This window comes from Dunckerocampus dactyliophorus, chromosome 13, assembly GCF_027744805.1.
Source record: "Dunckerocampus dactyliophorus isolate RoL2022-P2 chromosome 13, RoL_Ddac_1.1, whole genome shotgun sequence".
NCBI lineage: Eukaryota > Metazoa > Chordata > Actinopteri > Syngnathiformes > Syngnathidae > Dunckerocampus > Dunckerocampus dactyliophorus.
Window position 1 is genome coordinate 23,327,985 of NC_072831.1, and position 23,378 is coordinate 23,351,362.

Genomic DNA, 23,378 nt, shown 5'->3' on the forward strand with positions numbered 1-23,378 from the left:
AAAAATATGTTAGTCCCACAAAAAAAATGACTGACCAAATTTGAGTCCTGGAGAATTGTAGTTTTTTTTTGTTTTAATCATGTGTCAGTTCATGCAGCTTTTAGCTCATGTCTTCTTCCACATCTTGCGTCTTCACCACCACTGTTTTGGGAGGGATGTAAGAGCCCATCCCTGCTGCTCTTTCCGCCTCTTCCTGGGTGTAGGGTTCTTCCCTGAGCTCTTTCAAGCTGGTTGAAGAAAGAGTCCAAAATATCGTTATTGTTATTATATGAATGTACACAAAACTGTTGCCTTACCGTTTCTTGTGGACTTTACTCTTGAAGTGGTCTTTCAAAGATTTCATATCCACAAAATATCTCCTGAAAGATGAGAAATGTTGTTTTAGTAAGTATAAAATATGTAATTACTAAAAGTATGGATTAGTATAATCAAAGCAACCCCCAATAAACCTTGCTCACTACCTGCAGTAAGTAAATAAATGCAACTGACCACTGTACATTTTCTATCATCAGCCAAATTAAATGGAACCGTCCACAAGCTGTATCAATAGTTGTAAACTTACGCGCAGTGTAAACAGTAGTGCTGGGCACATCCTGTTACGTCATAGTCCACTTCCTGATTGAGCAGTTTGGCTGCAGTCTCTGGTTTCATATCTGAATGGATCTGGTCTAGGTCTTTGGTCCTGCGCTTGGTTTTCCACGTCTTTGCAATGTTCTTCTTTCTGCCATTATTGTGGTTTCTTGTTTGTTTGGACTTCCCCATGGTAGACTTGACGACGGGCTGCAATGACGGATATAGAAACTGAGCAGATGCGATTGGAAGTAATAAGGGTTATTTATTGTGGCTGTAAATTCAAACCACGTCATCCTTCAAGTTTCCAAACGCTACATGGTGGCGACTGCTTCATAACACAACATAAAAACAACGCTCAGCAACGTTTTTCGTTTTTCAATTCAACTCATTTGCCCCTTGCTTTCGTCGCATCGTGTTTGCTTACCTCGGATATGTGCAGCCCGGAAGGACCAATCTACTTCCGGGTCAGGCGAAAGGGGCGAGAGTGTACAGTACCACTAACTACCTATAGAGACCGCCAAACATTAGCAAAACCAAAACAATAACATCGATCGATTCTAAAATAAAAAGCATCCCCATTACCTCTACAATGTGTGGAATATAATCTAAAAATCTAATTTATTTGTTTTTTTTTGTTAAATGCGATAATCAGGTGATCACATGACGACAAATGACCTGTGGTCTTTGTGACGCTCCTACTTCAAATAGCAAAGGTTTAAGTTGTTTTTTTGTCAGAATACTGAAACTCATAGCAGAAATTGCCAGACTAATCACTCAACTGTATCTACACATTAAGTATAGTTTGTTTATATTGATATGAGACGCTTAAAGTCATTTGATTTCGCCAGTCCATGAAAAGCGTCTCAGTGTTCTTTAAATATTCCGACAACACTTAGAGGCGGCGTCAGTCTGCACTGCATACGCGCGGTGGAGGAGAGGGAAGATGGCGGAGAGTAATGTCGAACCAGAGCACGAATGGAGCGAACGGGGCCTGGACACGGCCGAGGACACACTGGTCGCAATGGAAACCCTACTGGCCACACTGAAAGCCTTCGAAGACGTGCTCAGGCAACAAGAATTATCGGCAGCGTCGTCATCTGAGTACTGCGACAACTTCTGTCAGGTAAGGAGTACGTGCACCATTAGTGCTACTATTAGCATAACGTTAGCTCAGCTCGGCTAGGGTTGTTTTCGCCCTATTGAGTCTGCAAGATAGCCTTTGACGGATGGGCTGCAATTAAAAACATAATTTGTGCATAAATATATATTGGTGCGTTTCCTCCAACCAATCCTAAATTATACTAACGCTGCATAAATGGGTGTTATATTAGCTGCTTCAGTTGCTGTCATGTTCAGCATTTGCACTCAAAAGAATAGACAAATTATTGTCGATTATTTTGTGTTGTGGACGCGCCAATAAGATTGCAATAGTTTGTACAGCATTTAGCAGTGGTGGTTAATGACAAGGGGCGCGGCGATGTAGGTGTGTTTAAATGGTTTAGCCAGCTAGCTAGCTGGGAGGAGTAGTGGCGGAGGAACAGCGTGCTACCAAGTGTCATTACACAAAGTGTCAGTTTAAACCTTAACACATCAGTTCATTTTATTGCTAAGATGATGCAATAGTAGCCTAGCTGTAATTTAGTATACCAACACGGGTCTCATGGGTGGAAGTGCTTTTTTGAAATGCCCCCCCCCGAATTGAGTGTGCTGTAAATAGACTGAAGGGAATTAATCAAGGGTCTCTGTGGAGACCCGACCTGCAAAGGTGTCTGGCACTTTAGGTGTCTTGGGACGTTTGATAGCGCCGTGATGATATAATATAATGAGCTCGGCAACCTGCTGGGAATGAATGTGACACACATTTTAAAGGCTGTACATTAATTTCAATGTCTACCTATGACATGGTAAGTTAACTATTCTGTATGAATTACATTTGTCCCTATTGAAATCATGTTTGCAGCTCATCACAATCCGTGTTCTTGTCCTGCCAAGTCCCCCGCCCAATCAGTATCACCTCAAACCAGACAGTGTCAGGTGGGATCACTCAGGTGCAGCGCCCCACCTCTGCATCCCCCAAGTGGAAAAGCCCCTGTGCATCTCACCTGATCCTACCTCTCAAATTGTGGAGAAGAAAAAAAAGCTCTGATCTTATGTGTGTTTGTAGGCACTCATGCATTATGCTGGCACCAGGAACTCCATTGACCACGGACTTCCTCTTCTCGAAGTCTACTGCCTTTCAATAAACTGCTTTGCAGCGGCCCGCTCGCACCTCACCGTGGAGTCCGACAAAGTGACACTCGTTTTGAAGAGACTAGCTTTGTGAGTACAAGTGTTCCAATGGGGGGGGAGAAAGTTTCTGTTGTTGTGATTGTGTTCGAGCATATTATCTTCTAGGCTGCACAAGTAGTGCCCCTTTTTCACTGCTCGCCACTGCTCTGCTCAAATTTTCACAGTTGAAACCCATTTAATATGAAGTATCATTTCTTTGTAACTGTTAAGGGAACAGTACATTCCCCGCTAGTTGTGGGGGTTACAAAACATGGCGAAAAACGATGAATGGACGCACCCTTAAAAAGCCATGAAATAGCTTATTTGTGATACTCTAAACCAGGGGTTCTCAACTTATCACATCCTGGGACCCACACTTTCCCTTTCATTAAGTGTTTGACTTGTTGTCCGCGACCCATCCAGAATGGATAAGCGGCATAGAAGATGGATGGGCAATTTTAAATGAACAAACTAAATAAATGTCCTCTTAAACGGGACACTTTATTTCATCTTTTGTGCTTTTGGTTTTAGCTGAGGATTTGAGCATAGCTAAAAGTTTGCTATAAAGAAGATTGATTATATTTTACTTTTTCTATGTTTCAAGAAGAAAATTGACTATTTTATTTTAGCAGCTATTTTTCCTCTAAGATTTTTTTTTTTTTAATTTTACAAAACAACTTCAGAGCTATATTGATATTCAACATAAATATGAGTTTTACTCCATATCGCCCAGCCCTACTCAGTTTGATTATGTGGCATGGCAATAGTTGATGACGCATGCATGTGTTACTGTTCTTCTTTACGATCATTTACACCAGTCTTGTCTTGTTCTTCACGCAGGAGCTGCTTTGAACTATTCCTGTCAGTTCCTGATAATGAAATTCCATATGAAGCCTGGATTCAATTCCACCACTCAGTTCAGGTAAGAAGACGGGGCGCTTTTGCAGGGAGTTGGCGTGGCTTATTAGCAGATTTATTGTTCCAAATATTTTTGCAGAGGGCCCGCGTAGAGGAAAATGAAAAGATGTCGGCGCCACTTTTGAAATTATTCAGTTTTCTTTATTTTATTTATTTTTTAAAATAACTGAGTTACTTACTTCATACTGTAACATTCAATACTTATGATGTTAGTGTTCAGAACATTTTGTCTTTTCATTTTGTCCCTAATCCTGCTTCATATGGTTTCATGTTGACTTTTTTTTTTGCATTCCTTGGGGGCCACACTGTGGACAGCCCTACGCAGGTGTACCTAATGGTTTGACCAGTGAGTGTATATAGCGTATTTCCTTGACTCGTGGCCAGTGCTGTTTATTTACTAAACTGCTGAAAGTACCAGGCTTTCATTCGGGGTAAGAATAGCAGCGAGGCATAAATGCATTTTTTAAAGCTATATTTAATAATGGTAATATGTATCTGTTATAAAATACTTTTCCACCAGGAGATAATATTGATAAAAATATCTAACAAAATTCAGTATAATAAATATTATAAATGTATTGTAAATCACAATAATATAATTATTAGCAATGTGCATAATGACATCAATTGTAGACCGGATTACTGTCTATTTTGGATTTACTCACAAAAATCAAATAAATAAAGTCTTTTGGGTGTGGCATGCATTTATCAATTAAGGAACGGTGTCTACTAAAGCAGCGTTTATTTAAGGAAATATCGTTAAGTGCTCTGAACTTTTACTCTGTGTAAATTGTGGTTAAAAAGTCATGCTTACAATTTGTTTCCTTTCAGATTGCTCATGATATTTTGTTAGAGTATGGGAGCACAGACCTCCAAGCTTTACTTCAGATAACAGGAGAGGGGGGAGCATGGAGCAATCCAGTCCTCTCGGCCCTCCTCACCGGCCAGCCCACCGTCCAACAAGAAGGTTACTTTTTCATCAAAGCCTTTATTAAAACTACACAAAAGTGACATTTTAGCATCATATGTGCCTGCCTATTGTTGTAGTTTGATCATCTTGTGTTTATTCTTTGTTCAGTTGACACCTACATCAGCTTGGAGGGCGACGGCTTCATGGAGATGCGAGTGAAGCACCTGGAGAAGATGGGCGAAGTGGCCAAGGCTGTGGTGCTGGCCAAAGCATGCACTGAATGCAGTGCCATCTCCAACCAAGCTACCTTTCGCCAAACATACATCGCTCTGCTTTGCCAACTGCTCCCCAATGAAGAAGCCATAATGGAGGTAACTGAAGCTATGTATATATTTTGCAACAAAAAAAAAAATCAAAGAAACCTATTTTCACACACAGCAACTTCACGGCAAATAGAAGTTAAAATTGAGCTCTGCTTAACTTTGTAATGTGTGTTTCCTGTCAGTCACTCAAGCCATCAATCAACAGTTACAATGTGAATGATGTCTCTCTTTCTGACCACTGGGTCAAGCAATGAATACAAGTGGAATATTCAACGTTGAACACCTCAAGTCATACAGTTCAGTGAAGTTTAACCTATATTTTCTGGAAAAACAAGCCTGAATTGCCAAAACCTGGTATTCAAGTATTAATTGTAGATGTTTATTTTTGTTTTTGTTTGTGTGTGTTTTGTTTAACGACAGAACAGGAAATGAAACTTACTGCAACACAAAGATGCATGTGGCTCGTCAGTACAATATTAAAACTCTTATGAAAATAAGAGTACCGTAATTTCTGGGTTATAGAGCACTCCGGTATGTAAGCTGCACCCATGCGTCCATCCATCCATTTTCCTCCGCTTATCCGAGTCACGGGGGCAGCGGTCTCAGTAGGGAAGCACAGACTTCCCGGTCCCCGGCCACCTCCTCCAGCTCCACCGGGAGGACACCAAGGCGTTCCCAGGCCAGCTGTGAGACATAATCCCTCCAGCGTGTCCTAAGATGCACCCACTAAATTTAAAGAGGAAAAAAAGATTTGTACATATATAGGATGCAGGTGTCCACGTCATAACAAAGGATATTTAGTACAGAAAGATGTTACACAGAAATACTTTTAAACTTTTGATTTAAATAAATGCCTTTTTCCAAACAGTGCTGAACAGTGCGTGTAATATGGCTAGTTAAACAGTAGCCTACCAGAAGTCATTCACCACCGTCCTCATCCTCCTTGTGAACTAAAACCATTAAAGCCATCTTCTTCAGCGTCACCATTGAACAGCCTCATAATTCCTTCATCACAGACTTTGTCAGTCTCTCTGTCTGTCTGTCTATCTCTCTCTGTCTCTCTCTCTCTTTCTCTCTCTCTCTTTTTCATTGTCTGTCTCGGTGTCTCTTTTGTCTCTAGGCAAATTAGCTATCCTGTTCATCACGCAGTAGTCCAGCCTTTCAGAACCCGTTGGTGATAGTGGACGGTTGGCGGTCCGAGCAGTGCAAACAGACGCTGTAGTAATTCTACACTTGATCAATCTTACTTAAGATGTGTCAGATAAAAACCCGAAGACTTCAAAACGTAATAATATCGTCCACTTCACTCATCCGCTTCAATACTTCCTGAAGCTGTACTCTCAGCATCATGGAAACTGTCGTTCTTTGAGCCATCAATGAGCCGCATCAATGAGCTGTACAAGCGGCAGGGTTCAAAGCGTGAGAAAAAAGTAGAGGCTTATACACTGGAAATTACGGTAATAAAAAACAATACTCAGCTGTCATGTTCCAGACCGTGTGCGGCTTTAGTTCCAAGAACTGTATTTAATTGGAACTAAAAGTTCCTGGACTTGTGGTGGAAAAGGGGTTTATGGCTACCTCCAGTGTCAGTTGTGAAGTGCTCCAAGTGTTGGTTTTTTTTAACATTCTTTCCACCAATTCTTTGGTCTTTCACCTTCTATAGTGATGTTCATTACATCCTTCCCAGGGTTTTCATCATCAATGTTTATCACATGCCCATCATAACACCCCATCCTGACCTCGCTCACGCTCTCATTTATGTCATTAACCCCTAACACCTTCCTAATGTCTTCACTCCTCCTCCCTCAGTGTTCTGCCTTTCATTCCCATAACATCCTCATCTCAGTTACTTCCAACAGCCTTTCTTCCTTCCTTCCAGCTAGTGCCCATGACACTGCACCACACCAAAGGATTGGTCGTACTGTATGATGGTGTTATACAGTTTCCTCCTGACAGCTCTCTCCATTTTTCCCAAGCTGCAGTTACCTTAAGCCTCTGATCCCTTCTTCTCATCCATTGTCATCCCCAAACACTTGTCCACTAGCTTCAAACTGACATTGTTTCTGTTTTGTTTTGTTTTTTGTTTTTTTTTTGCTTCCTCTACTGCTCATCAATACCTCCGTCTTTGTGGCGTTGGTGACCTCCAGTCCTTTTGTTTCCATTCCATTCTGTCACATAATTTCCTATGCAACTTAAAGGGAAGCTGTCCCGTTAGCTCCTCGTTTGCTTTCAACCGTCCTCTGCTGATAATAATACTGCACTTCATGCCTCTGAAAGATATCCCGGCTGAACTGTAAGGATGTCCTTGAGATCACGTCAAACCTAGAGACTGAAGGGGAGGAGAACACGGGGTTTATCTTGTGCACAACGTTCCTGACACAGCAGCTCCAGCAGGCCAGCCTTGACCAGTCCTGGTGAGTCAAAACGGGCCTTTGGGGAGAACGTGCGTGTGTTGGCTTCTGATAACCTCCCATTTAAATGCGTTTATTAATTTCATCCAAAGGGAGCTGACTCTTGTGTGGAGTAAACTGCAGAGGAAGATCGACCCCTCGCTTGTGTCTCTTATCGAAAGATGCCTTCAACTTGGCGCCATTGCCAAAACAGTGCAACATTTGCTTTACCTTGTTCGTGTTATTCAGACAGAGGTAAGATCTGTGCCGAAAATGCTTTGGAAGACATGCTAGCATACATATAATACAGATATACCCAAAGTTTGGGGAACATAAGACATAATGACTTAAGGACAATTGGTTTCTAAGTCTCGCCTGTGACCTTGCAGATGTTGCTTGATGGCAGTCATGTTTTTCAACCGATCTTGCTCAAATCTTTCACTCTTGTGTGCAACGATTCAGGAGTGGAAGACTTTACGCCATAGGTTGTGCTAATTTTTTTCACACACCTTTGTCTGTTTCAGGCAGAGGAAATGGGGACTGCTGCTTCAGTTGAGCTTAGTGTCAAAGCTCTCAGACTTCCGAAGCAAGATGACTCGGAAACTAGAATCGGCATCTGTAAAGTGGTGTCGGGCCTCCTCCTCAACGATCTGGAAGTATTGCGTGCCTGCCAACTCACAGAGTTCCTACTCGGCCCCAACCAGCAGGTCTTGAGCTGCCTCCAGGACCTCTATCTTCGCCCAGATCAAAAGTATGACCAGGAGAACGGCGTCATTCCCAACTCGTTACGTTGTGAACTGTTTTTAGCACTGAAGGCCCACTGGCCCTTTGACCCTGAATTTTGGGACTGGAAAGCCATTAAGTATCACTGTATCTCCCTTCTTGGGTTGAAGGCCGAGTCTGAAGATGAGGACGAGGCGTCAGGCAATCAAGAAAGCGAGAAACTACTGGTGGATGAAATTGAGCACAGAAACATTTTAAACGGAGGTCTCAAAAAGGAACCTTCTCACTTCGATTCAGGAGAAGCAGGCCTGAGACGAATGAAGCTCTGTTGTCGAATTTGTAACAGGTCATTTAGCGAAACTCGTATTATACACCACTCTAAAAGGCACATAGTGGACGACAGACACCAGTGCCCCATATGCTTGCAGAAGTGGAAGAGCAGAAAGGAGCTTATTCCCCACTTAAAACAACACATTCAAAACGAGACGCTCCTTGACAACAATAGTGTCGTTGTAAAGAACGAGGAGGTGCAGAAACCGCTGAATGAGGATGACGAGATGGAACCGGGTGAGATCACCATCGACCCGTCTTTAATCTTGTATTACAGATCCACGCATGATCCCAACGTGCTGCAGCACATCGTGCAGCAGGCCAAAACTGTCCAAGACAAGCACGTGGATGAGGACGAGTTCATCACATTTGATTACATGACCCAACACTTCAGTCTGCAGAACCGCGAGGAGTACTTTTGTCCCGCAACCGGGTGCACTAAGGTTTTTCAACATTCCAAGTACTTATACGTGCACTTAAAGTCCCACCACAAAAGCGATGAGAATGTGACGCATTTTCATCAGATGAGAGAGAAGCGGGAGAAGTGTGTCTTCTGTCGGCGCCATTTTGTCTCTGCATACCATCACCGCAAACATCGAAAGATTCACTACGGCGAGCACCCTTACATGTGTGTGATGAAGGATTGCGGCGCCCGATTTCGTTCTTCCACTGAACTTTTGATGCACAAACAGGTCCACGGCTATCAGCTTAACTTCCAGTGTGAGCTCACAGGTTGCTACCTGGCTTACTCTGACCTGGGGCAACTTTATCACCATGAGGCACAGCATTTCAGGGATGCTGCATTCACATGCACCAGCCCCAAATGTAAAAAGTTCTACTTTTCCAAAAGGGAATTCATTGAGCATTTATCCACACATGACATTACTTTCTCTGAAAAAGACTTCGAAGCTCAGAGGAAAGCAAAACAAATGATCTTCCAGGCTGATTTGGAAAGGGTAGCTTGGGCTAATAAGCCAGGTATTACAGAAGACAGCGTCAATGGAGATACCCAGAAAACTTCCTTGGGTAGTTGCACTCCTTCCCATCAACCATCTGCCAGCGCAGAGGCCAAAGCGGTAGTGACTCTGGTAGCAATGTGTTTCGATGGAAGCAAGTTCACCTGCGGATTTGAGAAGTGTGGTATGACTTTCTCTCGAGCTCGAGATGTCCAAAGGCACCTGAAGCATGCCCACCCAGATCACCTTAAACTGGAGAACAAAGAGCACAAACACGACAAGGAGCAGGGCTCCAAGTCCAAAAAGATCAAGATTGAAATTGAGTCGGACAACGAGGAAGATCAAAACCAACTCTCAGCTCAGTGCTCGCCTGTGGAAAACGGGAATGCTCCCTCTAAAAACAACAAAACAAGCCTGGCCAAAAATGATCTTCTGAAAGACATTCTCATCAGGTTCAATAAGCTAGACCTCAATTCGTTGTCCCCGCCAAGTGTACCAAATAAGCTGTATCAGTCCACCCAAGAAGCAAACGCATCCCTTCACCGATCTGTTGTAGAAAATCAACCTGTTGTTTTGCTTACTAAAGCATCCAATGAAAATATAACTAGTTTAGCGGAAAATAGCGCTGCTCACAAAGTAGAAAGTGTTGTCGTGGAAACACTAGCCAACGCTAAGCCCTACACTTGCGAGATTGGGAAGTGTAGGTTCAGGAGTGCGCAGAGTTACAGCTTGCTGCGCCACTATGTCTCCATACATGGCCGCACACAGGAACAGGCCAAAGCGATGACTTGTTTGAAGAGCACATCCTTTAAGCCCTTTATATGTCAGCTGTGCTCCAAGTGTCACCGAGAAAAACAAGGCTTGAGGGCCCATTATATTCACATTCATAAGCTCAGTGCCAGTTTGGTGGACAAATTAAAGAGTAAATCTGCAAAATCCACAGTCCCACAGAGCTTTAACCCAAAGATCAAGCTAGAAGTCCCGAGTTTGGAACGTGAGGAGAAGAAAAACAGTGACAGTGAGCAAAACCCATGTATTGCTTCTCCATCTTTGGCTGTGAATGGCACTCAAGAAGACAAGGGAGAAAGTGAGGATGGGGCTACACCCCAGCTCAGAACAAGACGCTTGGTAGCCAAAAGTAATCTCTGTTACATACTCGATAAGTTAGGCAAACCCTTTCATTGTGTGGCAAAAAACTGCGAGGCAGCCTTTTCCACACAGGGAGGTCTCGTGCGCCACCTGCAACTCGTGCACCACTACAAACGTTCTCAGCTCTTGTTGGAGAAAGATCTCGAAATGCAACAGCACAATCCTGAAGTGAAAAAGGAGAACAGTAAGAAAAGCAGCCCTTACTCAAACTCGGATGAACCTAAACCTCAATTCAAATGTCAATTTGCCAAATGCAACGCCTCCTACCACCTCAAAAGCAGCCTGGCCCGTCACACGCGCATGGTGCACTCTCAAATGCCGGGGATGATTAGGTGCAAGTATGAAGGCTGCACAAAAGTGTTCGGCAGCAACGATTCACTGAGAAAACACACCTTTTATCGACACTGCCAATACTACGACTCGCTGGTGGTTCGGCTCCAGAGCACCCACAAGAAGTCTGTTACAGGATGCCAAAAGAAGCTTATTGTCACACCTAAAAATCCTGTCAAAGAGCTGGTTCCACATCCAACATCTGCGACAAAACGTACCCAACCTAAATCAGAAGAAGCGTCCAAGAACGTTAAAGCGGAAAAGAAAGAGTCTAGGCCTAAAAAGAGAAAACCGTTGAGCACTTGCGTTTTCAAATCTCACGAAGAAGCGCTACAGATGTGCCAGGACCGCTGTTTGCGTGCGGCATACCCGTGCATGATTCAAGACTGTGACTCTGTCGTCATGTACGTGAGGAGCTTGATCCGCCACTATGAAGTCGTCCACCACATAGGTCGGAAAGATGTCCAAGAAAACACCAATAAGCTCCTTTCCAATGCAGAGCAGCTGGAGGAACTGATTCAGAGAAAGTCAGCCAGGCCGACGGTCACAGGAGCGGAGAACCCTAACGGAGTTTGCAAAATGGAGTATCAGCCAGAGCTGGACAAGTCAGAGGGGTTGCCTGCGCCTGTGAGCCTGCACTCTGTCAAGGCCCAGGAGGAGGAGGAGGAGGAGGAGGAGGAGAAGGAAGCTGCTCATCCTGATCCTCTGGCATTCCCAGAGGAGGTGGAGGAGCCGCCACCACTTGAGAGAAATGGTGTCCTCGTGGGGGCAGATGATGTGTTGTACGGAGAACCGAGTACTGGCGGTCACGCTGAGGACTCTGTTGTCGCAGCACAGAGCGGTCACACACAAATGGAGAAGTTGTCCTTGGACAAGACCAAAGCCCTCCTTCGTCCTCTTACCATAGATCTCTCACTGCCGTGCTCTGTACTCCTGACCACCACCGACAGCCTCCAAGACACATCAAGCAGCAAAGAGGCTGGTAAAACTGTAGACGAGTCTTCATCTTTGCCCCTGCCCGTCCGGCAGCCTCTTAAACGCAAAAATGAGCTCTCTGTGCAGCCATCAAATGTAAAAGAGCCCCAGCTGCTTTCCTCCTCTCCTCGATCTTTCGACATCACCACTTACAAGCCCATTGGCTTCGAGGTGTCATTCCTTAAGTTCATCGAAGAGACGACCCCTAAAGACAAAAGCCCGACGACCGTAAAACGGCGAGACTCGTTCAGACACAGTTGTTCTGTCAAAGAGAACAACCAGCTGGGAATCAAGCTCACCCGCAGCAAGCGCTGTCATTCCTCATCGCACAAGTCCCAAGGTACTACCAAGGACTTGCCGTCAGTCAGAAACTTGAAGTCCATCCTGGACAAAGCCCTCACTGGGTGTGGGGATCTGGCCATTAAGCAGCTCCAGTACCTCAGACCTGTGGTGGTCCTGGGTAAGCCTGTTTGCACTGCCACCCTGCCTCACCTCTTCACATCAGACCCCAACAACGGCAAACTGCTTCTAGGAAGCAAAGTTTAACTGCCCACCTTGTTTTTTTAAATTAAGTTCAAGTGTTTTTCTTCCTCTCTGAATTGACAATGTCATGATTTTTTGTTGCTTAGGTTGCCAAATGGAAGACTCCTGCAGATTTGCAGCACAATAAAATGTAAGCTTCAGTGTTGCATATCAAATGCAAGAAATTGTTTTGATTTTTTATTTTAAGGAAGTCTTCCACTTATAAATCGTATTGGCTTGTGTATATACAGTAGTGCTTCAATACATGTACAGATTTACAGATTGTTAGAAATGGCCTGTGTGAAAATGTGATGGACAAAAACCCCTGAAAAATCTCAAAGAATGTTTGGTACTTTCTCACCTAAGTTCATATTACATCAGCGTGGCATTGCAGTGGACAGAGCTACTGTAGATAAACCTGTGTGTAACTTTCTAATAAATGTAAAAAGTATTAAAAGTGTTTTGTCTTTAAATATCGGCATACACAGTGTTCTTTCATAAATAAACTAAGGAACAGGCTGACATGAAAGCTGTGGAGTGTACAGTAACTCTATTGGAGGAATTGTGATAAACCCTTAAGAAGTCCTTAGGGGACCTATTATGCTTCTCCCCTATTCTGACCTATAAATGTTATTACAATGTTGTATTCTTGTGTTAAACAATGCCAGCATGTCAGATAATGAGGTTTGCACATTTGGAAGCGAGCCCTGAAAGCAGTTTTAGACGGCACTGCACGCTGTGTTTTACAGAGGGTTTTATTAAACAGTTCCATTGACGTCAGTGCCGCCCAGACTTCCTTATATTGGCATGCATTTATCGCACTGAATTTATTCCACAACCGACTGCGATGTGAGTTTCAGCAAAGTAGGGTTCAATATTAATAAACTGAATATTTTCATAGGAAACCTGTTTTCTAACTTTTTAAGATTTTTACCAATACAAGAGGCCTCTAGACATGAATTAACACCCTGAAAGTCACCTTTACGCTCATGATGATTATGTTCCACCTGAGATAATTATAAAATAATAAACGCCTGTCCCTGATCTGGTGCGTGTTACTCGTGACACCGAGTGGCCAGTGTAAACTACAGCTCAGTCTTGTATTGCTTTAAACTATTACAGTTGAACATTGTTATGCTTGAAATGCTTAATTTAGGCCATGAATACATAACATTTGCTTAACCATTTTAAGACTAATTAAAGGCCGTAGTCAACCATGAAACAGCAACCATTTACTAATTAGTTTTGTTTCGAACTGGTATGGAGCGAGGGACGACTGTGTTATTTGACCCTGAGATGAGTCAATGACTGGCAAAAGTATTGGTTTTCAAAGAAAGTAAACATATATTTTGCCCTAGAATGAAAACTGTTGCAAATAAATCATGTTGGGTACCCCTTTTTTTTTTTTTAATTTTTTTTACACAAGTACCTATGTTTTTTTCCCCTAACTTTTCCCCTTCATACAGCGACCCTGACAACATTAACCAAAATCAATAGCGACTTAGTTCTATAGTAAAGACACTGCAGAAAACCAAGGTGCCAACTTTCGCTGCATGTTTTGAATGGGAAAAAAAGTGCGATCTGGTGGACAAATTAAAATATAAACTTAACATTCATTTATATTAATAGAAAAGTGGTGTCAAAAAAGAATGCCGTTTTGGAACAAATGTGCTGGTAGTTTTGCCATATAAGGAGCAGAGATGACTATTCAAAATGATAAAAAAAAAAAAAAAAAGTACGGCTAACGGCCAAGGTTTGATTGACACTTCCGGAGGTATTAAACAATACATTATATTGTATTATTTTGGTTAGTAGAGTTGTACTCAGGTATTGTCCAGTGTAGTTTTACACCTGTACAAACTACAAACACAACAACGCATATAATAAAAGCATACTGATACTACCATTAATTATTATAAAATAATTATGAGTGCTTTATTACGCCCCATGCATGTGTTTGGAAACCCAAATGTGGAACAATTGTTTTGAAACATGTTGCTATCCGAACATAATAGATGTTGCATAGGCCGATTCGTTTCTATGAATGGAACCTCATTAGTGGCAGAACCTGTTTTTGTTTTTAAAAGGACAAACGGAACAAAAATCGTGGTATATGTTTTAGTCGCTTTATGTCTATAACCGTCGATTAAACTAGCACGTAGTTTAATGCGCAACGCGGAAGCACGTTAGCAGCTAGCCAGGGCTAAAGGAGAGTCGCAGTGGTAACGTAGCTGTTAGCTTGCCAGGCTAGCGAGACCTTATCCAAGCCATCATACCAAGAAAAAGCAAATATGTTTGAAATAATAAGTGACCTCCCCGTGGAAAAGCAGATATTTTATGGTGTTTTGGTGTTTTCGGGGTTGGTTTATCTGTGGGAGGACTATCTTGCACATAGACAGGTAAGTTACTTGTTTATCCATACGTGCAATTGACATTTAGACACGAGTTTATATTTTGTTATCAATAAAATGCGTGCTGTTTTTATTGTAACTATACAAATCACCTTACCAACAAAACGCTGTTGAAAATATGTTGATATTTTCATTGGTAATTTAAGCCTTTTCTATGATAGGGCATTAGATATTTCCTACAGGTATTATTAATTCTGTCACCCCTGCAGCGAAAGATATACAGGTCAACGACACATGTGCCTCACGAGCTAGAAAAGATTATAGACTCTGAAACCTTTGAGAAGTCACGACTTTATCAACTGGATAAAAGCAACTTCAGCTTTTGGTCTGGACTCTATTCCGAAACAGAAGGAACGGTAAGACTTATTATGTACTATATCTATACATTGTCTGTCTGTCTATATATATCTGCATATATATGTTTATGCATATACGTGTGTATGTGTGTGTATGCATATTACTTAATTACTTACAAGAATGTTGTGCTTCTGCATTTTTTTTTCCCATCAAGCTGATCCTGCTGCTGGGTGGAATCCCTTTTCTGTGGGGCGTCGCCGGTACTGTGACAAAGCACTTTGGATTTGGCCCAGAGTACGAGATCACACAGTCGCTTGTCTTTTTGACCCTCGCCACCCTGTTCAGTGCCTTAACTGGCCTTCCCTGGAGTGCGTACAACACCTTTGTCATTGAGGAGAAGCATGGGTTCAACCAACAGGTACTGTTCCGTTTTGGGACACTTACTGTACAGGCAATGTTTTAAGTAAGCTTTTTATATGTCATACAACCGTAAAAATAAGTGAACCACTCACTGCACAAAAACTTCAAAACAGTATCAATGCTGCATGGGCACAACTGGGCGAGACAATTAAGGCAAACTGTGGTGCACTACTTAGCTGCAGCCACTAGAGGTGCTGTTGACAACGTCACAAGTAGTTTGCTATGTGTAGTGCCACTGATTTCCCTTCAGATCGGATGCTGACTAAAATTTAGGCTGGTATCGGCAACACCGATTGATACCAATACTTTGTGCTATTACACTTAATGAGTCTGGTATACTTCCATAGCATAAACAATATGTATTTCATTTATCTATTTTTAACTCAGAAGTATGTTGAGATAGTGGTGTGATTTACAATATAGCCAAGCTAATATAAAACAACAGAAAAAAACAGGACAAACTCATAAAATGTGTGAAAATTGCGTTTTACACAATAAAAGAGTAACATAACTAGGGGGGTCACGAGACAGTCAGTTCGTGAGACAAGATGATACACGAGATTGGGTGTACGAGAACGTGACGAGGCAAGATTTTAACTTTACTTTTAAGAAAAGTACAATGAAAAAAATATGGCAATAAATTCTAATATATATTCTATAATTTACTAATATAATTTCTACTACATTACACTCTTCTATACTCCTTGTGTATGCTAAAATGAGGGATTTCAAGAAACAGTACAGGAAGTTTATGTTTACAAAGCACGACGACGAAGAGTCCTGAACCACTGTGTACTTACAATGTTATGTCTAACCACTCTTGCACTAACTACTAGCTCTTCATTTCTTAGGACTTCTTCAACTACTGTATTACATTGTACTCACTCATCATCCAACTATGTTTCTGTCAACTATTAACCATTTCACCAGTTATAATTGTATATTTATTATTATTTATTATGACTGTTATATACTTTATTTACAGTGATTATAAACCTTGACTCCTATTGTACCACATTGTTATACTGCCTTGTCATTTTTTATGTATTTTAAAATTGGCAAAGAGTACATTTGGAATAGAGGAATTGAACAAATGCAGCGCAATTGATGTGAAACAGAGAAGGGGTAGGATTAAGTAAGCTTTAAATAAGCTATATACCAAATTCTATCACCTAATGGCAGTTGGACTGTATTAATGGCTTGATTTTGCTCATAGACGCTGGGATTCTTCATCAAAGATGCTGTGAAGAAGTTTGCGGTGACTCAGTGCATTCTGCTGCCTGTGACATCGCTGCTCCTGTACATCATCAAGATCGGGGGTGACTACTTTTTCATCTACGCCTGGCTCTTCACCTTTGCTGTTTCTCTGGTGAGTCCGTCGTTTTTAATGCAACAAATTGACCATAATTTAAGACAGCCACCCTTTTTCAAAATTGGGGAAAACATTCTTAAGACGCCGTCAAACTCAAAAAAGGCAAAAATATATATATTTTTCTGATCAGGTTTTACCAACTGGTAGATTGCAGTAAACAGGATATCATATGTCTTTGTTGCTCAAAAGTTGTTTGATGACTTCTGCTTCTTCGTTCATTCATTCACTATTATCTTAAAATTAGCATCAAAACATAAAAGCGCTGACTCCCTTGGGGAGAACTTGTTTTGGCGCCCCATGTTGGTTTGCATGTATACATTTCTAGACATTGTATATTTTAAACGCTGTCCAGCACTTTATTCCCTCTACGTAATGTAGGCAGCAACTCCCTCTGAAACTGTCAGGTCACCATCTTGTGTAATAAATGAACACATGATGCTTCTTTGACTGTGATGCCAAAATTCTTAGTGCTTTTACCAGCATAGAGTGTGTACTTTTGTGACAGTAAATAAAATGTCCATGAATTAAATGCAAAAATCCTTTCATTTATTGATGCGATACATCATTGGCCAATTTTTCCCAGTATTTCAGAAACTGATGTAGCTTGACTAACTTTTTTTAATGGGATGTCAGCCTCTCCCCCACATTTTTATAAAAACCCTGAACAAACTCTAATGTTTGTGCTTGTGGTTAAGGAAGACGTAGTCACCAATGAAATTCCAGTTGTGTTATTAATGGAAAATATTTTTTTATGACACTCTTATTTTGTTTACACAATTATTGTATGGTGAACAGCACTCTTATTTTGAAGGTCGGAGGCGTGTGTGTGTTGAGAATGGGAAAGGGAGCAAGAATAAACGTGTTTCACTCAGAGCTTGCATGATGTCAGCAAGCATCTTAAAATGCTCGTTTGCAGTTACCACAACACATTTTGTTCTGTTACTGAACCGAAGACGAACCGGACCGTCACCGTAAAACCGAGGTACACACCGCATTGTGATGGCGGCTTACAGTTACACCCCTATTTTATGCAGTCATTCGGACAGGGATTTTTTACTTTTCGTTTTTATTACGTTTTTTAAAACACTTTTCTCTCTCTGCTCTTAGGTACTCGTCACCATCTACGCTGACTACATTGCCCCCTTGTTTGACAAATTCACTCCTTTGCCAGAAGGAGTGCTCAAGACAGACATTGAGGTCATGGCCAAAAGTATAGACTTCCCCCTCACTAAGGTTTATGTTGTTGAAGGTAAATGGATGACAGACATTGAGTGTTTATGTGATTGGCAATGTTTTTGCGTCTGACAAGTCGTTTTTAAGAGTCATCCTTGTTTCCAGGTTCCAAGCGTTCTTCGCACAGCAACGCGTACTTCTATGGCTTCTTCAAGAACAAACGCATCGTGCTCTTTGACACTCTGCTGGAGGACTACTCCCCCCTGAACAAGGCTGAGGAGACGAAGCCAGAGCAGGCAGAGAACGACGACGTTCACAGTGAACCAAAAGTCAAGCCCAAGGTTACAAGGCTTGCATATATGAATGACACCTGAGGTCATCAAGGAATATGTAAAGTAATGAATGAATGAATGAATGAATGAATAGGGTTTTATTACAGATCAAGAAACAAGGATGCAACAACCCTGAGATCCTTGCCGTTTTGGGTCACGAGCTGGGTCACTGGAAGCTCGGTCATACGGTCAAAAACATTGTCATCAGTCAGGTGATGAATGAACCTCCTAGCTCATTTTTGTTCTATTGGCGTGGCACTCAAATCTGCTCTTTATTCTCCCTGCAGATGAATTCTTTCCTGTGTTTCTCCCTATTTGCTGCCCTTATCGGACGTAAGGAGCTGTTTGTGGCTTTTGGCTTCAACGACAGCCAGCCCACCCTCATTGGCTTGATGATTATATTCCAGTTCATTTTTTCTCCATACAATGAGGTGACTTTTTGTCTTTATTTTAGTCAACCCTCCACAAAAGTCCTTCCGTGACACTGGTTGACTTCTAAGTTTTTCCAATTTCAATACAATTCATCCCATAGGAAATAGAAGGAAATAGAGCCCGACCGATATGGGATTTTTGGAGCCTATACCGATATTGGGGGCTGAAAAAAGCCAATAACCGATATATCAGCTGATATATAAAATAAGAGCTTTGATATACACAGGATATATGCTGTACATGAACATCAGTTCTTATAATACTCAAAATATGATTCAATGCAAAGAAGCAGAAGACTACCAAAGTAAAACAAGGAAGTTTCATTAGTAAGAAGGTCAACATAAGGACGTGCCTCTTTGTGGTTTACTTTTAGGTGTTGCCATCCGTTCGTAGTGTTCTTTGCTTTGCTGGTGCTGGAACCCTGGCCTAACTTGCACACTGTACGTTACATCTAACGTAACGCCTCCACACCTTACTCTTCCCCTCTGCCAGTCAAATGAAAACGTATACATTTAGTGCATTTTGCTAATTAGCCCAAAATGTGATACTAATGTTTTATCATTTTTAAATAAAAAAAAAACAAGTGGCTGCATTGGGCTGAAAGCAATAATACACAGGCTAACGTGAGCTGTTTTTAAACGAATATGATGCGTTTATGAAAGTGATGATACACAGGCTAACGTGAGCTGTTTTTAAACGAATATGATGCGTTTATGAAAGTGATGATACACAGGCTCATGTGAGGTGTTTTTAAACGAATATGATGCGTTTATGAAAGTGATAATACAAAAGCTAATGTGAGCTGTTTTTAAATTATGAAAGTGATAATACACAGGCTCATGTGAGGTGTTTTTAAATGAATATGATGTGTTTGTAAAAGGCTTTTTCACAAAAACATCTTACCAATATCAATTAGAACTTCAATAGCTGGTAAATATGACTTATCTGCAGCCACTATTTGCAAACGGCTCAAAATCAAATGCTGAAGCAAACATTAAAAAGTGGGGAAAAAAAGTTGACTACAAACAAAGTAAGGCATAATCACAATATGCAAGACATTGGCTTAATACAAGGGACTAAGGTAAATTTTATGTAACAAGGTAGCTGCTTTCAGAAAATGCAATATATCACATTACAACTAAATACATTACTAGGAACATTGGACGTATGTACTGTACATCTAGTACACATGGCACGACACTACAAAAAACTGCAATGTGCCACTAAGTACTGCTATTAGAAGTGAAATCCCCACTCCAGACACATGACTTATACAAATGTCCTTGTTTGCAGCTCCTGTCCTTCTGCCTGACTGTCCTCAGCCGCCGATTCGAGTTCCAGGCTGACGCTTTTGCTCGCAACATGGGCAAAGCCTCCGAGCTCTCCTCAGCCCTCATCAAGCTCAACAAGGACAACCTGGGCTTCCCGGTGGCCGACTGGTTGTATTCCATGTGGCACTACTCGCACCCGCCCCTCCTGGAGCGCCTCAGAGCGCTGGGCAACGTCAAACAGGACTGACGGGGCCGAAAGGGGGAGCGGCGAGCATTACCTCCTCCTTCCAAGGGCCTCCGCAGACCTCTCTTGGCCCTGTGACGCATCCCTTTTTGTCTCCTTCCTTGCGTTCTTGTTTTAGTAACTTCATTTAATGACAGGATTTATGTTTCTTTGTTGTTTTAAACGGCAAATACATCAGCACAAGGCAGCCTGCGTAACTGCAAGAGCACAGAAGAATTGAGTGAGCGCAGTTTGGGAACAGTACGTGTGTACGGCAAAGTGTGTTCAACAGATGGATGTGGCAAATGACTTCTGTCTTTGTTTTTCATAGACACACAGCCACATACTCTATACAAGTTCTTAGAGCGCACCTCTTTGCTTTTGTTGCCTCTTATTTGTTGACCAGATCAACAATAGTAACAATACTGAAACGTTGGTACTTGCTGTGTCATATCAAAAAATGTGCCTCTTAATTGTCATTGTTCTGATACTTCACCCTGTTAGAGACACAGCAGTGCTGGAAATTTCATTTGGAGTCGAATGAAAGTATTTTTTTTTGGATGGGTGACGGTGTCTGCTCAAGCACCTGTTTGCTAACAGGGGTCCAATGTATCTGTACATATGTAACTGATAACCAGCATCTTGTGGGGAAAAAAATTGAATGAGGTTTAAATTTTGAAGTTGATAGTGTTTTTTGTTTTTTTTAATTTTGGGAGGCTGGAACAAGCCCAGTGTTGCATGGCAATGTATTTATAGGGGACTTTAGAGGTGGTGAGGGTCTGCGATGTTCCTTGTAAAGACAGTGTCAACTTTTTTTTTTGCTTAATAAAATTATTTCAAGCATCTCTTCCAGGTAATGCATTATTCATAAGGATTACAACAAATCAAATGCAAAGGTCACGGAGTTGTCTTGTATTAATGCCAATAATATTGGAGTTACATTATATTTTTGCATGTCACATATTTGCAAAATGTCAAACAGTATCTAGGTCTTCCACCTTATTATAGCTCATATTTACACAATATAAGTAAGCCTACCATTTAAACAGAGACATTTTGAAAGTATTGTAAAACATAAAACACATCACATAAATTAACAGAAAAAATGCATTTGCATTGGGATACAAAACAATGCTGTATCTACTTCACCTTATCAAACAACGAAAAAAATTAAAGTCTTTAGTACATTGACCATGAGAAAAATCAAGTCTTTAGTACATTTAGCATGTCACATATTTCAAAAACAATCAGAATTAACAAAGAAATATAAATTGACCAAAAATATGAAGACGTGAATTATTTAAATGTTCTTTATATTTTATAACATGAGATCTTTGAATAACTTTTTTTTTCTAATAAACATTTTTTTCTAATAACAAATCAATTTAAACCGTAATTTAAAAACGTCAGGTCAAAGTGTACGTAAACGTGTAGCGTCACTTTGCACGTATGAGACGTTCCATTGGTCGATAGGAGGTGACTGTATTTTACTATAAACCCTGACTGCACATATGATAAAGAAATTCTGCCAATAACTTTGAGTAGTTTATGGACTTATGTAAAATTCAAAGTAGCGTTTGTGATATTTGTCCACGTTTTCGGAAGTCACGTAACCCATGGTGATGTCTGTGCACCCCTGCCGTTTTGCCAATAATGGCGTCGTCCTCTATTTGTATTTATTTATGGACAAGGGCAAACCAACAGAGGCTGCTGTCGTTGTGTTGCGCTGACATTAGCTAGCATGGCGAGGTTTTTAAGGCCTAACATCCGCAGCTTGCTCAACGTACAGCTGAGAATGTCATCAGATCAGGTAAAATGTGTCCCTCGGGCCCACGTTAACATTTAAGGTGGATTCTGTCGTTGTGGTGCTGCTATTATAATGAATTGACATTTGGCTAGCCATGTGTGACTGATTAATAAACATGTAACTTTTATCAAAGTAGTAACTGAGGGGACACTTTTAATGCAAATCCCCGCTATAATAACCTTATTGTCAACAAACGCAAGGTATAATGAGGACTATGATTTATATTTTATTATAAATTACTTTGTCCTTGCGACTTGGCTGCTAGTTTAACTCCCTTCTATTGTTGTCATTCAACTTTGTTTCCTCTGGGCTGGCCCCTCTCCATTGCAGCTGGGTGAGCTGGGCAAAGGTGCAGGAAAAGGCGGAGGAGCCGGCGGGTCCATCCGTGAGGCAGGTGGAGCAATGGGAAAGAAACAGGCTGCAGAGGAGGAAATGTACTTCAAGTAAGTGTGTTTTTTTTTTTTTGCAGCATTGACCTTTGCGAGTGTTCTCTCCCACCTCACCTGTTGTATGCTTACCACCTTACCTGCATAAAAAGGCGTAAGGAGCAGGAGCAGCTGGCTGCACTCAAGCAACACCACCAGGAGGAAATCGACCACCACAAAAAGGAGATTGAACGCCTGCAGCGAGAGATCGACCGCCATAAGGGAAAGATCAGGAAGCTGAAGCACGACGACTGAGAGAAACCTTCAGAGTACTTGAAACAAGCTTCCGCCAGGCATCTTTAATCACTGCTGTATTATTGCATCTAAAGAAATGCACTGCTCCTTTTTTTTTTTAAAATAATTTTCTTCTGCAGTAAGATTGCATAACTGGCCAGGCATGATTGTGTGGTGGATTGTTGCTTAAACGCTAAAAAGCAATTAAAAATGTTCACAAAAATATTGTTGTTTCCATGGAACAGTGTGACATGATTTGTATGAACTGTTGTATGTTTATACAGCAAATAAACACTTTGTGTGATAAATAAAGGAACTGATAATGCAAAGCCTTGCTTTTTGTTTATTTTATTTGTTTTTTATGCTGCTTAATCCTCATTAGGGTCACGGGGTATTCTGGAGCCTATCCCAGCTGACTTTGGGCGAGAGGTGAGTTGGAACCCTGGACTGGTTGCCAGCCAAAATGTAGGACGCATAGACAAAACAACCACTCACCCTCTCATTCACTCCTATGGACAATTTAGAGTCGCCACGTAGCCTAACATGCATATTTTTGGAATGTTGGAGGAAACTGGAGTACCCGGGGAAAACCCACACGCATGGGGATAATATGC

The 23,378-nt window shown here is 41.5% G+C and overlaps 4 protein-coding genes across 4 annotated transcripts; 3 read left to right on the top strand and 1 right to left on the bottom strand.

Moving 5' to 3' along the window:
• Positions 1-39: 39 nt before the first annotated feature.
• On the bottom strand, positions 40-1,044 carry znf593 (zinc finger protein 593). The gene is made up of 4 exons (XM_054795520.1): positions 998-1,044; positions 563-780; positions 297-359; positions 40-227 (listed from the first exon to the last, which is right to left on the bottom strand). Exons 2-4 carry the CDS (start codon positions 760-762, stop codon positions 101-103), a joined length of 390 nt encoding a protein of 129 aa, XP_054651495.1. The 5' UTR covers positions 763-780; positions 998-1,044; the 3' UTR covers positions 40-100.
• Positions 1,045-1,335: 291 nt separating this feature from the next.
• On the top strand, positions 1,336-13,194 carry rlf (RLF zinc finger). Its single transcript, XM_054797419.1, has 8 exons — positions 1,336-1,696; positions 2,738-2,892; positions 3,682-3,763; positions 4,591-4,726; positions 4,838-5,040; positions 7,270-7,406; positions 7,496-7,637; positions 7,907-13,194. Exons 1-8 carry the CDS (start codon positions 1,517-1,519, stop codon positions 12,389-12,391), a joined length of 5,520 nt encoding a protein of 1,839 aa, XP_054653394.1. The 5' UTR covers positions 1,336-1,516; the 3' UTR covers positions 12,392-13,194.
• Positions 13,195-14,380: 1,186 nt separating this feature from the next.
• On the top strand, positions 14,381-21,143 carry zmpste24 (zinc metallopeptidase, STE24 homolog). The gene is made up of 9 exons (XM_054796471.1): positions 14,381-14,766; positions 14,988-15,134; positions 15,290-15,493; positions 16,712-16,864; positions 17,975-18,116; positions 18,206-18,381; positions 18,480-18,584; positions 18,660-18,803; positions 20,098-21,143. The coding sequence occupies exons 1-9, from the start codon at positions 14,659-14,661 to the stop codon at positions 20,320-20,322; spliced, it is 1,404 nt and encodes a 467-aa protein (XP_054652446.1). The 5' UTR covers positions 14,381-14,658; the 3' UTR covers positions 20,323-21,143.
• Positions 21,144-21,988: 845 nt separating this feature from the next.
• Positions 21,989-23,093, top strand: atp5if1b (ATP synthase inhibitory factor subunit 1b). Its single transcript, XM_054796772.1, has 3 exons — positions 21,989-22,108; positions 22,436-22,548; positions 22,644-23,093. Exons 1-3 carry the CDS (start codon positions 22,040-22,042, stop codon positions 22,783-22,785), a joined length of 324 nt encoding a protein of 107 aa, XP_054652747.1. The 5' UTR covers positions 21,989-22,039; the 3' UTR covers positions 22,786-23,093.
• The last annotated feature ends 285 nt before the right edge of the window (positions 23,094-23,378 follow it).

Bases quoted from the DNA above. Each gene is read 5' to 3' on its own strand.
- znf593 (XM_054795520.1), bottom strand. From the start codon at position 762: ATGGGGAAGTCCAAACAAACAAGAAACCACAATAATGGCAGAAAGAAG. The intron at 360-562 runs GTAAGTTTACAA...CTCATCTTTCAG, and splicing joins CACTACTGTTTACACTGCGC to GAGATATTTTGTGGATATGA. The intron at 228-296 runs GTAAGGCAACAG...TTCTTCAACCAG, and splicing joins AGTAAAGTCCACAAGAAACG to CTTGAAAGAGCTCAGGGAAG.
- rlf (XM_054797419.1), top strand. From the start codon at position 1,517: ATGGCGGAGAGTAATGTCGAACCAGAGCACGAATGGAGCGAACGGGGC. The intron at 2,893-3,681 runs GTGAGTACAAGT...TTCTTCACGCAG, and splicing joins GTTTTGAAGAGACTAGCTTT to GAGCTGCTTTGAACTATTCC. The intron at 7,638-7,906 runs GTAAGATCTGTG...TGTCTGTTTCAG, and splicing joins TTCGTGTTATTCAGACAGAG to GCAGAGGAAATGGGGACTGC.
- zmpste24 (XM_054796471.1), top strand. From the start codon at position 14,659: ATGTTTGAAATAATAAGTGACCTCCCCGTGGAAAAGCAGATATTTTAT. The intron at 16,865-17,974 runs GTGAGTCCGTCG...CTCTGCTCTTAG, and splicing joins TCACCTTTGCTGTTTCTCTG to GTACTCGTCACCATCTACGC. The intron at 18,585-18,659 runs GTGATGAATGAA...TTCTCCCTGCAG, and splicing joins AAAACATTGTCATCAGTCAG to ATGAATTCTTTCCTGTGTTT.
- atp5if1b (XM_054796772.1), top strand. From the start codon at position 22,040: ATGGCGAGGTTTTTAAGGCCTAACATCCGCAGCTTGCTCAACGTACAG. The intron at 22,109-22,435 runs GTAAAATGTGTC...TCTCCATTGCAG, and splicing joins TGAGAATGTCATCAGATCAG to CTGGGTGAGCTGGGCAAAGG. The intron at 22,549-22,643 runs GTAAGTGTGTTT...CTGCATAAAAAG, and splicing joins GAGGAGGAAATGTACTTCAA to GCGTAAGGAGCAGGAGCAGC.